This window comes from Motacilla alba, chromosome 1A (genome assembly GCF_015832195.1).
Source record: "Motacilla alba alba isolate MOTALB_02 chromosome 1A, Motacilla_alba_V1.0_pri, whole genome shotgun sequence".
Lineage (NCBI taxonomy): Eukaryota > Metazoa > Chordata > Aves > Passeriformes > Motacillidae > Motacilla > Motacilla alba.
Genome location: NC_052031.1, coordinates 4,565,883 through 4,581,985, shown reverse-complemented (window position 1 = coordinate 4,581,985; position 16,103 = coordinate 4,565,883). Strand labels below are relative to the sequence as shown.

Genomic DNA, 16,103 nt, shown 5'->3' with positions numbered 1-16,103 from the left:
CTTGTGATGCAGCCCTGGGATGGTGCTGGGACTTTTGAGCGAAGCGTGGCAGGTATTTCCGAGCCCCCTGCACTAATTGATGGGCTCTCTATATATCATGCCAGATAAAGGCCTCTTGCACAGTAAATGCTGATGTTTAGAACATCCTGATAGTGTTTTGTTAACAAGAAGATAACAGGAGAGCAAGATACGTTTGTTTAGCTGCCTATAGATAAACCAAATAGGGTCTTTGTTAAGTTTTCATGACTGATGGCAGGTACTAAGTGCGATAAATAATACCCCAGGTCCTGATTGGAGCTACTGTAGCACAAATTCCAACCCATGGCACTGACCTGTGAGGGGGGATGGAGGGGTTAAAGGCTACAGGAGTGAAAACCTGGGATTTTTTTGGGGGGCAATCCTTTTTTTCTGAGCTGACAGTGGCCTGCTATGGCTTCTGCAACATCCCAGCAAAGTGGTACCCACCACAAAAGCGGGGAATGAAAAAGATGTTGGGAATAAGGGATTTATGGAAGCAGAAGGGCAGAGAGAATACAAAAATTTACAAGGAGAGTGTGGCACGGGATGGCACCAGTCTAAGACCAGTGGTGACCTGTCCTCTGAGGCTCTTCACCTGCTCATCTAGCACAGGATGCCCCAAGAATCTTTGGAAATGGAGGGAGAGCAAGGCTGTGTCGCAAAATTCCATCCTTCTCCTCCCACCCCAGGAGGATGCTGAGTCAAGGCAGCACCCACCTCCCTCCCAGGCTCGCCTGCCCAGGGTGCTTATTAGCACTTCTCCCCAAACCACCTGCTAATTGCAAGGTGGGTCACTGCCAGCCCTCTTACAAAAGACAGAATTGTTATTGAGAGGTGATGGGGGGCCCTGAGTCACTGGAGGAGCCACGGGGTCTGCCCACGATGCTCCCCAGTGGTGTCCCAAAGGTGTCCCCACGGATGCTCCAACCTGCCAAGGCCAGTGACAGATCCCCAGCAGGGGGAGAGCTGCTCAGCCAGGCTTCCAAAGCCTACAGCTGCAAAACCCGTCCAGGTTTGGAAGCCTGGCCATGAAACACTCCAACTCCTCTCAGCTGTTGAAAAGGATTATAATTACAGTATCTTCAGCACCATCTCCCCTGAGAAGTCAGTAATTTGCTCCTCTTTTGTTTGTTTTCTTCTGCTTGTCTCATGTCTTGTTTCCTCCTTGTGACTTTTAGGAGAGGAGGCTGCAGGAGCTGCTCTGGGCTGGTGCTAAGAGCACCCACGACCCTCGGGTTGGTGCCTTCCTGGTGCAGCCTGCTGAGGAAGGGGAGGAGGAAGGCTTCAAGCTTGACTCCATGGATGAAAACCTCTGGGATGCTGTGATTCTCAGCTCCTGTTCTGCATGAGGTGAAACCAAAAAGCAGCCATGGCACCCCCAAGCTGGTGCTGGTTTTGCACAAGAACTCTGATGCTCAGCTGGGTGCCATGTTTTGGCTCCCTAGGAACTGGGAATGAGGAGCTCAGTGTCCTGCTTTTCACTTAAGAAAGAGATGTGTCCGCGAGGAGGCTGTACAGTTTGGCTTTTGTTTTTCTATCCCAGGTGCTCACATGGGTATTTATTTGTCGAGGGTTTTAAAGACTTCTAAGGAGATGGGAAGGGCTGGAGAAGAAAGCACTAAACTGCATTTGTGTGGTGTCCCAAATTATTTTAAAAAATACCTGGACCAGCCCTGCTCCTTGCCCATGGAGAGACCAAGAGCTGCTAATTTCTACTCCTGCTTCAGAACCAGGGCTATGCCAAACCCACTCCAAATCCAGAAAAATCTACAGTTCTCCCTAAGCAGAAACACTGGAAGAGGATGGAAACTTCGCACTCAAGGCTGGACTATACACACTTAAACACTCAAAGCTTGGAAATTGAGGGACGGGGTGGAAACTCTGCCCCATAACTCACGGGGAAGATCCTAAATTTGCATTTCACAACAACATGCAATGTGGGACTCACTCTGTGCTTCCGAGCGAGTGCTGGGCTTCAGAGCCAGCCCAGAGCGATGGAGAGATGCGAACGAAAATCTAGTGGATCTTCCTGAGACAACTTTGAACAGGCATCCAAAAAAATGAATGTGTTTTCTTCTAATTAGGAGTGCTCGTTATATCTCGTGGTGATCTACAAAACAAGCCACATGCCAGTTATTGCTGGTACAAGCACAACAATTCTGACTGTGGGAAAAAAGTATTTCCAGGCATGTAGGACACAAAACGTACTAAAGGCATTTTAATGACACTTTAATTAATCTCTAGGCATAGGTTAAACTGGGAATATCTAAAAAGGTGTGTATGTGTGTGGGGGGTAATAACGAAAAGTTAGGACTCAAATCAAAAGATGCTTTAGTACCTGCATATGTTATTAAATATAATTATATTCATTTAAAATATCCCCACGCACAAAAAATGGTAAACTGGAATGAAGGTTGCAAGCAAATCTCAGTAAATCAAGGCTGACAAAAAAATGTATCAAAAGAATGTTATGATTATCATATGAACAAAAACAAAGCTGAGTAAATTTGGAGTTAAGGTGAGACTTAAGAAAAGAAATCCAAAGGCTCTAGGTATGGAAAATTACCCAGTGAAGGCAGCTAAACCACTTCAACTCAGAGATGGTTTACAGCAACCTAAAGAAAAAGCAAATGTGGATTTAGAAACACATTATCCTCACCCAGGACCACAGAAATGGAAATGCCTTTCTCAGATATGTGTTGACTGATAAAGTTTATTGCAACGATTTGGGAGACTCTCACTTCCAGGTGAGAGAGTCTGGCCCACCAGACCACAGTCCTGTCTGTGCAAACACTCGCGACAAAGCAACTGGGGTCTCTGCAGAGGTGCATCTTTTGGTTCAGGAGGAAATAAATCTGATTTTACCCCAGATCACCACTTCCTGCCCAATTCTTGCCAGGGCTTTGCTGAGCTCTGCTCGCAGCACACCCCGGCTGTGGTTAGAGGTGCGTCAGGCAGCCTCGGGGGGAGCCCATGCACAGACATCTCCCCGTGCCTTTGGTTTGGAAGGACCTTGCAGAGGGATCCACACTTTTGCATGTCTGTTACAGGGAGATCTTGGCTGCTGAACCCTATTTTTGGGATGAAAACTCAATGCAAACTTGTGCCACCAGTGACACGTTCATATGAAGGTGCCTGGAAAAGTACCTGGACAGGTACCCAAGGATGAAAGAGCCTCAAAGTTATATTTGCAACAAAATTCACTACTAAGCAAGGATTAGCTGCTAGAGGGGACCTCAGGCTTAGAAAGCAGAAGAAAATTTCCCTTCTTGTGCCATCAGGTGACCCCTGTGCAGACACTGACCCCCTTGGCCTCAGACAGCTCTGGCACCAGTCGCCAGCTTGGCGTCGATGGGAGCTCAGGGGTGCCTGCTCCCATCCTGGCTGTGCCCCCGACGTGCTCTGTGACCTGGCACAAATCACGTCACCGCCCTGCTTTGGTTTCGCTGCTCGCAACGCCAGCAGAAAACAAATCAGTCCTTGTTCACCGAAAGTGAGTGATGCTCGCCCGGCCCCAGGATTTCTCCAGGCACATCTGATGGGAACTGCCACAGCTTTTGAGTCCCTAAGCCATTAAACAAATACCAACGCTGAATAGTTACCTGGTTTTATTACCCTCTCCCAGCAATCACCGGGACACCCAGCTGCCTTGCCCAAACACAGGTATGGGAAGGGCAAGGTGGGATGTGCTGCACCAGGATGGGAAATTTGGCTGGATGTCTCAGGTAACAGAAGCATAAAATGGTTTGGGTTGGAAGAGACTTTGAAGATCATCCTGTTCTAAACCCCTGCCATGGGCAGGGACACCTTCCACTGTCCCAGGTTGCTCCAAGCCCCATCCAACCTGGCCTTGGACACTTCCAGGGATGGGTCATCAACTGCTACTCTGGGCAACCTGTTCCAGTGCCTCATCAACCTCACAGTCAAGGATAATACCCTAATATCCAACTTAAATCTACCCTTGTTCAGGATAGAAAATTTGGAAGATCCACCTCCAGAAAATTATAACAGGCACTTGTCCTGCACAGAGGGGAAACGTGGTGTCAGACAGGTGAAAGTGAGGGACCTATTGCAAGCAGCAGGACACTTCTGATTGTGAAAAGGATAACCCAAAATGTACGTAAACAGCTAAATTACTACGTTTTTGCAGAAAATCAGAGTACCTTGGGGGAGGCAATGCCAAGAGCGTGTTCAGCTCTTAAACTGTTTTGCAACATGTGCATCTGAGGCTGGATTCTTATCAGAGGCCTGAGCAATGTGATTTGGCGAGTGTTAACTCCATGACCAGTGCATGCCATCCAGAAGCCAGAAGAAAAACAAAATGTGATGCAGCTCTGCAGCCATTTAAGCATGGCTTTGGTAAACAGAGCGGGTTTAACACTCACCAGAGCCTCAGGCACGGGCTAAGACACTGGCTCCTCCCTCCACCCACCTGCACACTCAGTGACTTGTACAGAACTTGGCCTAGTCGGAGCTCTGGAAATTAATCTGGTCCCCCCCTGTGTCTCTGCACCGCCCTCCCTCCCTGACACCAAACCAGCACGCTTGGTTCTGCTCGTAAACACCACCAGACCACCAACCAAGAGCAACTGAAAACGAGGAGCCAGGCGGGTATCCCAAGATCTGTGCCCTGTTAAAATCCCAGGGAATGCTTTCCAGCGAGCTGGCACAGCACAGCTGTGCCAACACGGGCACCTGGGTGTGGGAAGAATGCTGGCAGGGCAATGAACTCATTAAGGTGGAGCTCTGTCACCACCTCCTGCAGGAATCCGAGATGAGTCCATCGCTGCTCCGTATCCTTGTGCAAGTGGGTGTAGGAAGGATCAGTCACTGGAGCTCCGCGCTCGGCGGCTCCGCGCGCCGGAGCCAACGCCACCAGGAGAAACAGGAGCCCTTTCCATGTAAGCGAACTGATCCGGCTGATATCGAGTGACTCATTAAGGGCTTACAAAACTTAAGTAGACCATAGTGTTGCTCTCTAGTAGTGGGAACTTCTTGGCTTCAGAGGAGGATTTGATACCAGCCAAAAGCTCACCTCGGGCCTTGCCGGCATTGGCAGCAGCGGATCTGCCCTGGGAGGTGCTTGCAGGAAGTTGCAAACTGCTCCTGCTTTTACTCCAAAGAATTAAGTTTTCCAAAGATGCTGGGCAGGAAGGTCTGGCCCTGCACTTGGCAGATGACAAACACCAGAGCCTGAAATGGAGGTGAAGAGGGCTGAAGGTGGAATCAAGCTGGACAAATACATCTACTCTGTTTTCTCAGTAGCTTAAAACATTTCACCCTCTGCTCTCCCCTTCATCCTATTCCCATACAAGCTCTTCAAAAGAATGAAAATATCTCATGTTGATTAGATTAAATAGAGACAAATGTACACACAGATAGTGATTGGATATGGCTTTAAACTAAGAGAGGAGAGACTTAGATTAGTTATTAGGAAGAAAATTTTTGATTGTGAGCATGCTGAGGCCCTGGCACAGGTTGCCCAGAAAAGCTGTGGCTGCCCCCTGGAAGTGTCCAAGACCAGGCTGGATGGGTTTGGAGCACCCTGGGATAGTGGAAGGTGTCCCTGCCCATGGCAGGGGGTTGGAACGAGATGATTTTTAAGGCCCCTTCCATCCCAAACCATTCTATGATTGTGTGATCTTCCAAATAGCTAAATAGTTGTTTTAAACACATCTGAATTGGAATCACTGTGACTCCATCCTTATGGCCCCCACAGAATTGTTTATGTAGCCAAAATTTGCAGATGAGAGAAACCACAGACACAGAGAATCAAATGGAGCAGGATCTGCTTCTAAAGAGGTTGGTAGGCAGACGTTTTCCCCAATTATAAGGGATACAAGGGTATTGCAAAATAGATCCTTGTGAACTGATTAACACAAGTAAATTAAGTCCTAATAAAGGTTAAGTGGGTGCACAGCAATGTCTGCTTGATCTTTGCCATGTTTGCTGTGGAACCTCCAGGTAGACTTAAAAATCACCCCAGACAGGATGGGCTTGTGGCATATAAAGTTTACGTTCAGTGAATTTGGAAGACATTTCTCCATTGCAAGCTTCCCCAAATTCAAGCATTTTCATCTGACTCTCTCACTGGCTCAGCTCAAGACATTGCACAGGTCATGGTTCTATTCCCTAAACATCATCTCATGTATTAGAGCTACGACTCCTTCAGTGGAGTCCTCAGCATGAAACCGATGAACATCTTTGCTTTGGGAAAGTTGTTTTGTTTTTTTTTTTTTTTCAATCCTGAAAACAAAAAAAATGCAGCATTTAGCCAGACAAGATTGTGAGGGCTGGAGGGATGTGGTTCCTCCTGAGCTGTGGCACTGCAAATCCAGCCTTTTAGAGAGTAGGTGGCACTGAGAGCCAATGGTTGGGTCGGGTTATTAGATATCAAGGCATAGTCCTGGATTTTGGGCTTGACTGAGCATCTGTCTTTGCAGAAAATATAGAGAACAACAGCATCACTTCATCCACAGCATCTTAATACATGCCAGCTCCAAGCACCAACGCAGACATTTCACAGCCCACAAGGCCCAGAGAAGGCAGCTATTGTACGAATTATGAGAGGCATTTTTTGACATCCCCAAAGTAATTTTAAGCAAGAAGCTGCTTCTCAGATAAACTCCACCAGATATCCCTGGAAGCAAAGAAGAGCTAGTAGGAAAATAAGGTCTTAATGTGAGCTCAGCTCGGCTCCTTTCATAGAAAAGCTCCAAATCAGCGGAGGAAAAGAGAGTTGGTTTCATGTTGGAAAAGTTATTGGAAGAGGGTCAAGTAAAGCCTGCAAAGCCAAAGGATCTCTGTTTCTGGAAGGTTGTAGATGGTTTCCAGTTCCCAACTTCAATGAAAACACATTTTCAGCTGAGGAGCAGGTTCAGGACAGTTCTGTCACTGGGGAAGCTCCCAATGGCTCTGTAGTTTTATCCAGCCCTTGTGAAGGGTGCTATTGTTATTTAACCCATGGGAAGGTCTGGGCTTCACAGAGCAGGAAATATTATCTCCTCCTGCGGATGGAAACTGGGACACGCTCTGATCCTGTGCCTAAACACACCATGGCAGAGCTGAGAACTGTGCCCAGCTTTCTCGGTAGCAAGACCAAGTTTCTCCCTTTGAATCCATGCAGTGGTGACCATGTGGACAAGAAAAACCACAAGGGGTTGTGTATCCCTAGATGTGTATCCCTAGAAAGACAATTCTTACAGCATTTATCAAAAAGTGCTGTAAATGACAACTCAATTAAAAATAAACCATTGCACACTATCTCCTGTCCCTATTTCCTGATTAATTAATGCAAGAGGAAAATAAAAATTCTATTTTTTTTTCAAATCTGGATGCCAAATTAAAAAAAATCCATTGCAAACAGTGCCCAGTCCCACACATGGGGAGGGATCACCTTGAAGGAAGAAGGATGAAGGTCACCTGAGCACAGTTAAGCAGCAGTGGCATTGGAGGCCCCAGGTGACACCAGGGCTGGTGACATGCCATCACACTTGTCATTAGTCCCACAGCAAGCAAATGACAGGCACAGCGAGATGCTGGCTCAGGGAAGAATTGACAGGAAAGATTCTGGAATTTGTAAACCAAATTCCTGCTCATGATAGGTGATGAAACCTAAATTTTTGTAAATATGTTCCAAGTCTACTTCTCTGTTATCCCCTCGTTTAGGCAATAAAATAATCAAATTATTTTCTGTTTGGTTTTGTAAAGCTGTTTTGTAGTCATTATGGGAGCATTCATATTGAAAATGAAACAGGGAGTTGTGTTCACATGAAATGATTTTCTCATTGTGTTTTACAAATTGCACGGAAAATCTTCCATCTATCCCAGGTTTACCTCACATTTTGTTTTCCGAAGAAAATTTGCCTTCTTGATCAAAGCTTGAGGCAGCAATCACTGAATAATAGAAAGGTTTGGGTTGGAAGGGATCATTTGTTTAAAGATTATCTATTTCCAACCAATATTGCACCAAACCTCAACTGCGAGCTCGTTTAGTGTCACCATCCTGGAATGGAGTCCCCACTTGCTCAAGGCACCCAGCAGCTGCTGAGCTGTGCTGCCTTTGGCACCTGACACCTGAGTTAAGGGGCCAGGACTCTGGAGCAGACAAGGACTAAAAGGAAAACTTAAGGGGTGACTACCAAGGGGGAACAGATGGTCTGGAAGTCCTCAGCTTTCCTCTTTCCCATGAGGACTACCATAGGATTTAAAGTTCTGGTGCAAAAGGTCACTCCATAAGCATCTTAGAATCATGGAACCCTAGGGTGGCTGAGGCTGGAAGGGACCTTAAAGATCATCTCATTCCAACCCCTCTGCCATGGGCAGGGACACCTTCCACTAGACCAGGCTGCTCCAAGCCTTGCCCAACTTTGTCGTGGAAAGTTCCCAGGGATTGGGCATCCACCACCCCTCCGGGTAACCTGTTATAGTGTTTCACCACTGTCACCATAAAAACCCTTTTCCTTACACTTACTCTGAATTAACACTCATTTTGTTTTGTCCTATCACCCCAGACCCTGTTAAATAAAAACTCTGACCCCCTCCTTCACCCACTGCAAACCTGGAAGAGGCTGAAGCAGCACCTTGGAGGGAAAGCACCCTTGGCTCGGCTGCCCCAGCTCACAGTTAATGGTTTCTGCTCACAAGAGCCAGGTACAAGAGCTGTTTGCTGGCTGTAAATCTCCCGTTACAGCCTCCTCTGCCATCCAGCACACATGGATTAATAGCAGCTTTCTACTTTTGAGGTTACAGCTGATCCAAAAGTCCCCAGAAGAAAGGGTGAGTTTCCTAAGCAGCATGACTGACAAGACGGCGAAGAGGGAGTTTATTCAGAGCATTATCTAATTCATTCCCCAGTGAAGGAAACTCATCTACTTTTGAGACTTAAAACTTCTAAAGAAAACTGCTATGATCTAAAGAGATTGGCCATAAAACTATTTGTATTGAAAACTTAGCCAGCATGCCTTTAGTGAACTTCATTCATTAACATTCTTCCTGGCAAGGTTTCCATATCTCAGCGTTCATTTTATACTTTAATTTGGTTAGTAGGTCTTTGTTTAATCGTCCTATTGAAAGGAGAACAAAGAAGGTTTAGGTGATACAGTGAAGTAATACACTATATTTTATCTCTCTAAAGCCCAGACAAAGTCAGCAGGCTCTGATACCCTCCGATTTGGGCTTTTTTTTTTTTATTCCTTTTCTCTTCCAGGACATTTGGAATCACAAATCAGTTGCAGAGCATAAAGATCCTCACTGTACTTAGCTGTGGACACCTTCAGAAGAGAAACACCTTGTCAAGCAGAGAAATGATGCTCTGAGCACAACATACAGCCCCAAAGGAAGATTATCTTGGGAAAAGGGCATTCCCATTACTGCAGGGATGGATGCTCTGCTTTTATATCTATGTCTTCCAATAAAAATCAGTAGTCAAGATAGTTTCTTCCATTTCTGAACTTTGTGCTTACTGTCTCGATATCAACTCCATGTTTTTTTCTGGATGCAAAACTCATTAACAAGCTGCAATTTTGCTTAATGACCTGCCCTGGATAAAAAAGATGAAAAGGATAAAAAGGATGAAAAATTCTCCAAACAGAGCTGCTCCCCAGCCCCAACACCGGCTGTGCAAGTGGGCAGCTCCTGGGCTGCTGTAAACTGACACAGCTCCAACTGACTCCCAACTGACTCCAGATAAAAATCTGGCCCCAGAGTAACGGCAGGATTCAACAAGCTTTTCTCACGGAATAGTATTTGTGCTCTTTTCTTGAATATTTACAACCCATCCTCACTGTCCTGCTTCAATCCACAACACACGGTGCATCCATAAAGGGGCAAAATTGTACCTGTCTACTCTTTATAGAGCAGCAGCTTGTCTCCTCACTGGAAACTCTTTAATTCTTTACTTGCTAAACTCCACACCAGTTCTACTCCAACCACCCACTGATGCTTCCCTTGATGAAGCTGCATTTCAAGGCAGGAAAACCATTCAGAGACTTGGATGCTCTCCCATGACAGGCAGTGAGCAAACCAACCTGCAGCCCACCCACCGTGCCCCCTTCTCATGGATGGTGGTGTCCAAAACTCAGATCATAAAAAGACTCACATCCCAGCCCCAAAATCAAGCAGTGACTCCAGGGAGCAGCCCCAACTGCTCCCTCACTTTCCATACACAAAGTTTATGGAGAAGACACCCAACCTGTGAAGTTTCCAGCAGCAAATACAAAGGTCTGGGGAAGGAGCTGGGCTTGCTCAGTGCTGGGTGGGGCCAGGGGCTGTAAAGAAGGTCCAAGCCACATGGCTGCTCAGGGATAACCATTTCTGGAATGATTATTCATTTATGCCACTGATTCCTGATCCACAGCAGCATAAGTGAAAGGGAGGCAGGCTCAGCACCAAGCGTGGCTTCAAACTGATGACCCGGAGGTGAAGGGCCCCTTCTCCCGTTACTAATCCCCTCAGCCACACAAGTCTCCTGAAAATGATGCTTTGGTTTTATTGCCACAGGGGTCATTTATAAAATCATAAAAGCTAGGTTAAGAAACCAACCCAGCAGCAGCAAGGCCAAGCATGCAGAGAAAGAGCTGAACAGCCATCCAGCGGGGCAAGTTCAGCCCTCCCATGGCATCCTGAGTAATTCAGCTGATTAAATGTGAGGAGTTCTGATTCATGGAGAGAGGAGGAAATGCATAAACAACTTACCAAAAGCTAATTTCTTTATTATTGCAACCAGAAATTACCAAAGACGGCGTATTTTGTATGTCTACACATTACATGTGGAAAAAACCAAAAATCAGCATTGCAACATCCAACAATTCAAAATAAAATAGAATAAAAAAATCAAACCCAAGAACTTTCTTGACTGGTAATTAACAGGGACGGAATATAAACGAGATGGCATTGAACAAAGCAGGTAACAGTGCACTTTTAATAAACCAATTTCATCCATATCACCACTGATTTGCAATTTAACAGTTCTATCAGCAAAGCCTCATTTCCCTAACTAGACTGGTACTTTTAAAAACATGACTAATTCGCTCTCATTAATATCAATTTGGATGCATTTAAAAAATAACTCTTAATATCTGCACAACAGGCTAAAGGGTCATATTTCTCCAACATCAGACGTTCTCACTGCATTGGTTTAAAATACAAATATCCCCAAATTAACCAATGCAATCTAAAATTGATTAGAAAACAAAAGGCATAAATTGTTTTCAAGATTTATTATTACTCAGCTCTGAGACCCATTGCACTACAATACCTAACACTGACTTTTATTTCAGTTTCTCTGCACCTTCCCCTCACACTTTCAAGGGGGAATGTGTCTGGGATCCAGTTTACTGGTCTTTCCAAGGGGATACACAAAGCAGAGGAACACACCTGCATCTCCTCTACCTAAATACGACGCTTTTGGCAAACTCACTAACCACTTGTTAAAAAAAAAAAAAAAAAAGGAGAAAAAGGGGAAAAAAAAGTCTGTTCCAGCTACAGATTAACATGCTGTAGCTGCCACCAGAAGTGCAGAGCCCCCCTGGCCTAAGCTCCCAATTCAGAAGGCATTTAAGCACATGTATAACCAAGTGTGGGAACAGGCTCCTTGAAGGCAATAGGATTACTCACTTCTTAAGAAGTTACCACATGTTTAAGTATCTGAATCAAGGCCTAATTATGGTGCTGGCCACCTCCTCGTGCACGCACAGCTGGGGCAGAGCTCACCAATCCCTCACAGCCATGAAGACAGGCGTTTGTCACACAGGCTTTTAGTAGCTTCTAGGTTTGTATTCTCGGGCAAATGACAACAAAAATCCTCAAGCCCTAAAAAATAATTAAAAAAAAAATTACTTTATAAATATCAGCTATTTACACGTGTGAAAATCTTTTAATGGGAAGTGTTTTTACACACTGATGAAATGTACAAGCAATGAAAAGGTACGTTGACAAAGACTTAAAAAAAAAAAAAAAACAAACCAAAAAATCAAAGTATAAAATATATTACAGGTCCACCGAAAGAAATTCACACGGAAGAAAAAAATTGACACAATAGAAACTTTTTTTTTAAAAAATAGAAGATATATCACAAAAGCTTGAACATGTTTATTTTATGTTAGTACTAAAAATCAAGGAAAAAAGCTTCATATATTCTCATCACAAAAATATTTACCAGCCACTTTTTATTTCCACATTATGATTATCTGGCTCAGCAAGAGTCGAGGCTGAACTGTTTCCAGACTACAGAAATCATTCCAGAAGGTTGTCTCAGTTTACAACTTACTGCAATTTACATTTTCTCCTCCTCTCAGCACCTTACTGCAAAGGTTCAAGAGGGATTAATAACAAATCGAGAAAGAATAGGACAGATATCTGTATTTACAACATTCATCCGTGTTGCTGCCGAGCCACAGGAGCGGGAGCGGTCCCAGGAACCACCGAAGCCTTCACGGCGCTCTGTGCAAACTCCCCGGACCAGGGGCAAGAAACAGCATCAGAATGTACCAAAATCCAATGCCCCGGGCTCGGACGGTCTGTGAAACCCAAGAGCCCCTGAGCAAGGGCATCTCCTCGCCCCTGATTCACTGCAGGGACACAAACGCCCCTGGCAGCTGCGGGGATCCCTCCTGCAGCCGGGTCGGGGCAGGAGGTGCCGCGGTGACCGCACGGTTTCAGTCCCTGCCAAGCCTTCAGTGTGCCCTGTGCTTCCTCTTCTTGTGTTTTTTATCCTTCCTTTTGTTGGCACACTTGGAGCAGAACCACTGCATCTCTTCTGGGGGTGCAGCCGTAAGCCCAACGCAAGGCCTGTGAAGGACAGGAAAATATCACATCATCTCAGTGGAGCAGCATTGCTTTTGTTTCTTACTCCAAAAAATGCAACTTGCCAGCAGGGGACTGGATCTGGCCTTCGAATTAATACAGCAATTATCTTAACGAATATAATGATTAAAACCTAAGAACTCTCGCTTTGAAACAAAAGAGAAGAATCAAAAGGATACTCAGATAAAAAGTGTTGTTTTAGTAGAAAACACGAGTGCACTTTCAGGTGTAATAGACTAGATTTAAAATAATTTAATAATTTTGAATGCTTCTTTAACGCATCTGCAAAAACCCTTATGATTTTATGTAGCTTTAAAAAAAATGCCTAAAAAGTGATTAATTTCCCCTAACCTTTTTATAAGAGCTGACATTTATATTACTGTTCATACAATGCTTCATAATTTGAACTGTCTATCTGTATACACTGTGCTCATAATCCTGTAGTTCTCACAAAATTACCAGAATCAGCAATATTTCCCAGCAGTTTCAAAAACAACCGTTATCACCAATGCCCATTAATTAAAAAGTAACTCTCCCTCACAGCTTAAAATCTGCCTTTTCAAATTTCAGAGCAACAGAGATAAAAATATCTTCCAGATTATTAAATTGGACACAGTAAAGCTTTTTAAATATTCCCAACGTCATGAACTATTAGAAAAAAAAAAGGTTTTTTAATAATATAGCCCAAATCTGCCAGGCACTGGCAGAGCAGGATGGATGAGAGGAACTTACCAGTGATACCAATCATCGCAGTCATCACAACCTATCATTGGACTGCCATCATCTGGCTTGTTACAGCCAGGACAGATCCAGATCTGGTTACCCCACTCGTCTCGGATCTGGCGCAAAGAAAAGCAAAGTTAGCTGGTTTTCAGGGCTAAGCAGGCAGAAAAATTGACATTAAAAAAAAACCAAAAAAAACCAAACAACAAAAAAAAGGTTTCTTGCTTATCTGGCTAAGCCATTCAGTAGCCCCTGTTGTTATGTGTGAATTCTCTGATCATGAGAGCTCAGTGTTACGTCTTAATTGATTTTCCTACACTCCTCATGACGACAAAATCATGTATTTTCCTGCATTGTCCTGTAAACCAGTAAAGCCAGTTACACCAGCCAACCTAAGCACAGGCATTCACACACAGAGCCAGGGCTTAAGGACACAATTCCCTCTCTGTCTATACTTTTAAAATTCGACCCTGTTAATGGCAAGCAGGAGCCACGGCAGCCTCCTGTGTAAGATAACAGTTCTTATGTGCATGTAAAATATACAGTGCCATGTGTATATATTGCTGCATTACTTATTAGCCAAAGTCTTCAACTCCAACGAGCTGATAAGATCAGGATATAAAAAAAGTTGTTACTGAGTAACTTTCCATTCCCCTTATGACATTTATGTTGCAGTACAATTTACTAAAGGGTAAATGAAACAAGAAAGGCAGATCATTTACAGTACTGGGCAGCTGCTCACCGGGTTCATCATATGCATTTTTTTAATGTTTATATCCTGCCTGACCCATTGTTTGTATTTTTAGATTTCCAGTGGTTCTTGAACAGCTCTTTGCTAAAAACATACACGCAAAATGTCACAGAATCCACCCAAAGGAGTGCAATTAACAGCACAAAGTACAAAATGTCTGGGGCATTACCCTGACTCCATCTCTCCTTTATGAAGATTTGCACATAATCGCTGAATCTCAAAAGCACAAACTGTTTTGTTCTCAGCTTTTGTGCATTTACACATATCTCAGGCAATAACTTTTTGCTATCTGTACAGCTTACAAACACAATATTAAAAAGTAGCAGATGAAAAGTCCCAAATGTTCTTAGGAAAAAAAAAAGAAAAAAAAAGCCACTACACGGTGGTCTGTACATCTTACACCACTTCCTGAAAAATCAATAGGAATGCACCAGAGCTGCAACCAACACATCACTCTTCCCTGATTCTTCTTAAAGCCTTGAATGTTTTTGTGGTTTAAAACTCAAAAATAAAAGTCCCAGGAATACTAACCAGGGAACAATCCCCTTCCCAACAGAGATACCGAGTAGGCACCATCATAAAATTAACTCAATTTCCAAGCTGATTGATTGCAATAATCATTCCTATCTACCATCTAATCTCACATCTGCAAAGTCATTTTAAGTTGCTGGAGAAGCATCTGCTCCCCAGCTGAAGTGTCTGGGCTCAGAGTGAAGAAGTGCAGAGGCATTTTGGTGGGATAACCCTGCTGGGGAGAGAGGGGATGCTGTGCCACAGTGCTGCAGAGAAGGGATGCTCTGGGATGTTGGGCTGAGGGCTACAAAAGCTGCCTGAACACCTGGCTGCACCCCCATCATCCCCCAGCACAGGCACCTCATTTCTGGTGCTGCCTCTTCTGGGGCACTGGTCCTGCCAGGTGTAGGAAGCACTGCCAGATGTTGCCCCATCAGAAATAGACACCCCAACTTTTCCAAACTTAGTTTTTCCTATTTTTCCCCCTGCAGAATGCCTGCCTCAGGCTCTCAGGGGCTGGAGAGGGGCAGGGTGGTCTATAATCACAGAAACCTCTGCCTGTTTGTTAAACAAGAACTTGGGCAGCTGAATAAGGATATTAAAAATATTGCATAACTTCTCATTCCTTAATGAGCCAAAGGTCATGCAACGAGGCACAGAGTGGGATTGCTGATTGCTGTGTTAGTACAAACCACTGAGAGCTAATGAGCAGAGCACATGGACTGAGATGCTATCCAACAGGGAGATGTGTATCCTTTCTGTTTTGAACTAGAAAATCCTCCCCTCCCCTGCAGAAGGGAGTTGGGAACCTCTGTCACACTGGCTCCACTCTTATCTCTAGAACAGCTTTCCCATGTGATCTGAGGAAAATGATTTTGTCTCCTGGATTTCCTTCATACAAGAGGCTAATAGTTATTCATAATTTTCTTCTTCCCCAACCACTCTCTGAGCATTTTGACTTATAAATCTGTCACATCAGGTGTCTCCCTGCATGTGCAGAGTTGGGTCCTAATGCAGTAAAGCCTTGTTCTCAACTATAATGTTGAAAGGGGCCTGGAGTGATAGGACAAGAGGGAATGGCCTCAAGTTGAAGGGAGGTAGGTTTAGATTGTGTATTAGGAAAAAAATATTTACAATAAGGGTGGTGAGGCACTGTACAGGTCATCCAGAGAGGTGGTGGACTTTCTGTCCCTGGAACTGTTCAAGGCCAGGTTGGATGGGGCTCTGAATAACCTGGTTGAGTGGAAGGTGCCTGTGGCAGAGGGGTTGGATCAAGATGGTCTTTAAGGTTCCT

General features: G+C 44.6%; 1 protein-coding gene across 1 annotated transcript in view; it reads right to left on the bottom strand.

The window, feature by feature from the left end:
- Positions 1–12,170: 12,170 nt before the first annotated feature.
- The window catches only part of TAF3 (TATA-box binding protein associated factor 3), a 113,723-nt gene continuing 109,790 nt past the window's right edge, over positions 12,171–16,103 (bottom strand). Inside the window, exons 6-7 of the mRNA XM_038153325.1 lie at positions 13,555–13,661; positions 12,171–12,807 (exon numbers count right to left, since the gene is read on the bottom strand). Coding sequence (XP_038009253.1) covers positions 12,693–12,807; positions 13,555–13,661 — 222 coding nt within the window. The 3' untranslated portion in view covers positions 12,171–12,692. The remainder of the gene's footprint in view (positions 12,808–13,554; positions 13,662–16,103) is intronic.